The sequence below is a fragment of the Engraulis encrasicolus genome, chromosome 9 (assembly GCF_034702125.1).
Source record: "Engraulis encrasicolus isolate BLACKSEA-1 chromosome 9, IST_EnEncr_1.0, whole genome shotgun sequence".
Taxonomy (NCBI): Eukaryota; Metazoa; Chordata; class Actinopteri; order Clupeiformes; family Engraulidae; genus Engraulis; species Engraulis encrasicolus.
In genome coordinates this window covers 56,058,471-56,063,470 of record NC_085865.1, presented here as the reverse complement: position 1 = coordinate 56,063,470, position 5,000 = coordinate 56,058,471, and the positions used below count along the sequence as shown (strand labels likewise).

The window sequence follows — 5,000 nt, the reverse complement described above, 5'->3', positions numbered from 1 at the left end:
CACACACACACGCACACACACACACACACACACACACACACACACACACACACACACACACACACACACCACTCTCACAGACACACACGTCACACAGGGGCGGAGTGGCCCACCTTTTCCCACCGGGAGAATTTTCCCCTTGGCGGCCCTCTTTATAAAAAAAAAAAAAACAGAAAAAAAACAAAGCGAACAACATGGTTTCCTAACCAAAAAGACAAAAGCCACGAAATCTGCAGTCGCACTACATGTGAACATTAGTGTTGTCAAAATATCAACCTGAAGTGGAGAATTGTAGCCTACACCTTGATGAAATGCACAGCCAGTGGTGTAGTCTACGTAAAACGCAGGTATACGCACCCATTTCAAAATTTCAGGGATTACAGTACACCCACTTAAAATTGATTGATCCATTATTTACAATAGCACAAATATATACAGTACACATCAAAAAATGCTCAAATATACAGTATATCCACTTCAAAAAGTAGAGCCTATACCACCACTGGAAGCCTTCATCAATCACAGTCCAAAGCATTCATAGGCCCTACTAGGTTGGCTACATCACGCTACTGCTCCATGCAATATGTGCCACTCCACAGTCCAATTTTGACCGTTTTGAAATTGAAATATTGTTTAAGGAAAGACAGGATGAGCATGGGCACCCAAAGTTTTTTATGTAGTATAATGGGGATTTTTAGAAGGAGTAGGCTTGACAAAATATAGTATAGTAGCCTATTGCTTACAAAATGTCTGTCCTACATTGTTGCAATAAACCACCACCATGCAGCAAATAAGCCAAACCTAGCTACTTCAAAGCACAACCATAAGTCAACAAAATGTACAAACCAAAACGGTGTAGGCCTACCTTTTAAAAACGGCTGTCTTTTATTCTTCGACGCAGCAAATGTCTTTGTTTCTTGCAATCACTCTACTTTTAATCCACAGCTTAGCCTACACACCAGCACTGGTCCACTCAGATCCTGTGTGGTATTATGGTATTTTGTTCCATTTCTTCACGACATAGGGCTACATCTCTAAATGTACCACATGATAAAATATATTATGATAATAATATTATTCGACTATAAGAGAGATATACTGGTAGTTCTAACAAATCAAAACAAAACCCATTGCTTCTGTTAGGTGCAGTTCTCTTCCTTACCACTTGGTGGAGTCTGTTCGTAACCCAATTCAATAACCACAGAGCAAGTGAATCTGGACTGGAAAGACTGTAAACTGTAACAGTCGTGTGGAAATCGGAAAATAACTAATAATTTATTAATATTTCCATCCTTTGATAACCAATCTACATATCACAGGTTCTTCAAATACTGAAAACGAAACTGTGTTACTAAGATCTTGTAAACTTCCGCGATCTACGGTGTATGAAAATTATCAGGAGCGAAGGGGTGTGGCCAATTTACTTACTTGACACCGTCAGTGAGGTATTGCCGTCTGGTACACGGTATAAGTACTGGCTAGTCAGCCAGTTTAGTAGACATACGGGTAAGTGGAAAGTTGGAAGACGGTGCATATAAGTAGAATTTTAAATCCACAGGGCCGGACAAGAATGCAGGTCGGCCGCGTTATTACATTTCACGGCCGCGGCCCACCGGGATAAGTCCCCGATCTCCCGACGGCCACTCCGCGCCTGCACACACACTAAGACACCTGTTCCTGCTCTGTGCCAGTGCTGACTGCTACACGGGGAGGAAGTGAGGAGAGAAGAGTCGTAACTCCAATCCACACACACACACACACACACACATGCACATACACACACAGTAAGGAGAGGAGCCATATCTCCATCCAAGTCTGGGTAGCAGGGCCAGACATGCAGCCCCAGGATATGTCTTCATGGGCTGGGTGAGTGTGTGTGTGTGTGTGTGTGTGTGTGTGTGTGTGTGTGTGTGTGTGTGTGTGTGTGTGTGTGTGTGTGTGTGTGTGTGTGTGTGTGTGTGTGTGTGTGTGTGTGTGTGTGTGTGTCTTTATGTTCTCTGATAGCACAGCGGGAACGATGCCTTAGGATGTGTCTTCATGGATCTCTCCTTCCTCAAAACTCTCACAGCTGACACAGCCCAGTGTGGATGATGGGAGATGGCAACGCAGGAGCGATGCCATGGGATCTGTCTTCCTGAATCTCTCCTTATTCGGGACTTTCTTATTCTCGTTCTCTCACTTTACACTCTCTTTCACACTCACTCCTTCATGCTCTCTCAGGAGCCCAAAAAAGTTGGAAGATTTGGTACTTTGTGATAAAATTCAAAATGTTTTCATTTTTAAAACCTTCAACCTTTTATTAAGACAGATTGTTTTGAAAATGGCAGCATTTTTTATTTATTCACAAAATTCCAAGTGTCCCAACTTTTTTGGGATCCAGTTTGTATTAACTTATATCTTTGTATCACACTCTCTCTAATTCCTCTCGAATTATCTTCTCTTGCTCCTGTCCTCTCCTACAATATGCATCCAGGATGTGTCTCCATGGTGTGTGTGTGTGTGTGTGTTTGTGTGTGTGTGTGTGTGTGGGTGTGGGTGTGTTTGTGTGTGTGTGGGTGTGGGTGTGCGTGTGTTTGTGTTTGTTGCTTGGCTAGGATAGCACAGTGGGAGCGCAGTCTGGAGCTTTGTGTCTCTGGCACAGGAAGCGCTGCTTAGGTCACCACTTGGCTATACGCTGGAGATTTCTGGGGCTTTTGAGGAAGGGGAGGGGGATTGTTTGTTTGTGTGTGTATGTACTGGTATGCTTACTTGTGTTATTTGAAGGACAAAGACAGCCTACATTCTAAAATATATCCTTTTATAATATGTTACATTTGACCATTGTCTGTGTGTGTGTGTGTGTGTGTGTGTGTGTGTGTGTGTGTGTGTGTGTGTGTGTGTGTGTGTGTGTGTGTGTGTGTGTGTGTGTGTGTGTGTGTGTGCGCGCGTGCGTGCGTGTTTGTGAGTGTGTGTGTGCGTGTGCGTGTGGTGTGTTGTGTTGTGTTGTTGGGGGTCAGAGCATTACTTTGCAAACTCCTGGCCTTGGGGCCCAGACCACCCGTAATCCAGCCCTGCAGCTATGAAGGTGACACCCTTGATGCGCAGCTCAGTCTACAGAAAGCAGGTGGGCTGACTAGTGTCTTACAGCTTACTCTGTACTCAGCTGTCTCTGTATGGGTGTCTTCCAGGTGCCTCTGTACTCAGGTTTGACTGATGTCTATTATGATAGACACGCCTGTATGCTGGTGAGACGTGCGGCGCAATGGCAGACAGCAGGTGGGCTCATTAGGGTCTCACAGGCGGTCTCATTACGCATACAGGCAAGTTTGTCCATTCATTGAACTTCGCCATTCATTCCTATGCGGGAAGCGAAGTGGGGTGAAGGCCAATGAACAGAGGCGGAGCGAAAATATTCGGGCAAATTAAATATGATGCAAATGAAGAGCAAATTTCGCCAATCAAATCAACAACTTAAATGCTTCAATCGATTTGATTTGCTGCAGCTACAACCTGTCAGAATGGAACACTGAATTTTGCTTTGTTCATTTCGCCTGCATGTGTGCCCGGCGTTAGGGTCTGCCCCAGGACGTTCGCCTCTGGTAGTGAAGTGTGAGGCTTACCTTTAGTGTGGTACCCACATGCACACACACACACAAAAACACCCCACCCCACCCCCCGGCCCTCTTCTCACCCTCAGGTGCACTGCAGCGCTCCTCACCTGTAGTGTTGAAGCCAAACAGCAGGGGGCAGGAGACGGCGAAGGCCAGAATCCAGACGGCCGCAATCATGATGGACACACGCCGACGAGAGCTGTGGGTGGTGTTGTACAGAACCGGCATGACCACAGCAGTATACCTAGAGAGGAGAGAGAGAGAAAAGAAGAGAGCGAGAGAGTAGAAGAGAGGAGAGAGGAGGAGAGTGATGGAGATGGAGAGGAGAGAGAGATGAGGAGAGAAGAGACGCACCTAGGGAGAGGTAGAGAGGAGCGAGGATAGAGATGAGAGAGACGAGCCTGGAGAGGAGGAGCAGACGAGAGAGATGGGGGGTAATCGACTGGAAAATTGCAGAAGGATAAGAGGGAGAGCTGCTGGTAGTATTGTAGAGGATCGGCATCACCACAGCAGTGATGCCAGTGTCTTGCCCCTCCTCATAACATCATGTTTACAAACATTGTGAACCCATGTATATGACACATCATTACACATAACTACCGAGGTGGAGAAGGAAGGTCTAAAGGGAGTGATACATAGCGCAACCTTTTGAGTCATGTTGCCAGGTAACAACACAATTGTCTCTTGATTTTATGATAGAATGATTAAAAAAGTTGTCTGCTCTGATCCAAGTTCTCTTGATAAAAGTGTTACAGTGATTAACAGTCCCAAACAACATTTTACAGCCTCTTTTGCCCAAAAATGTTGCTCAAAAAGTTTCTGTGTGTGTGTTTGAGGGAGTGTGACAGAGACAGAGACAGAGACAGAGACAGAGAGGGATAGGATTAGAGAGAAAGATCTATTGTTATACAACACTGACATCTTTACTGAGTAGTCCTTGAGAGAGAGACTGATGGAGGGAAGACCATGTCGGAAAGGGTGAGTGTGCATGGTTACGTAGTACAGTATTACAGTATTTGCCTGTGTGGTGAGGACGTCGCTTGGTAAGAGGAGGCGAGGAGCGAGTGAGAGGACATGAGAGGTTTTGAGATAGAGGAGAGAGGAGAGAGCATAGAGTGATGGAGCGAGAGCGAGAGCAGGAAGATGAGCGAGAGAGAGAGAGATTTATGAGCAGCGTGAGATAAGTCAGTAAGTCAGTAAGTGTGCCCTTTATTATCCCACAATGGGAAAATTCATGTGTCGAAGCAGCAAAATCACGCATTCAACGCGTATAAGAGAGAGACAGAGCGAGAGACAGATAGATAGATAGCTAAAAGAAATCTTGGAAAAACTCCATCCACCCAGTCAGAAGTTATGGGCCAAACAATTCAGCCATCTTGGATTCAGCCATCTTGAAAGTGTTGTAGCTCT

The 5,000-nt window shown here is 45.4% G+C and overlaps 1 protein-coding gene across 1 annotated transcript in view; it reads right to left on the bottom strand.

Moving 5' to 3' along the window:
• drd3 (dopamine receptor D3) overlaps positions 1 to 5,000 on the bottom strand; it is a 56,977-nt gene that overhangs the window by 26,401 nt on the left and 25,576 nt on the right. Inside the window, exon 3 of the mRNA XM_063206268.1 lies at positions 3,698 to 3,834. Coding sequence (XP_063062338.1) covers positions 3,698 to 3,834 — 137 coding nt within the window. The remainder of the gene's footprint in view (positions 1 to 3,697; positions 3,835 to 5,000) is intronic.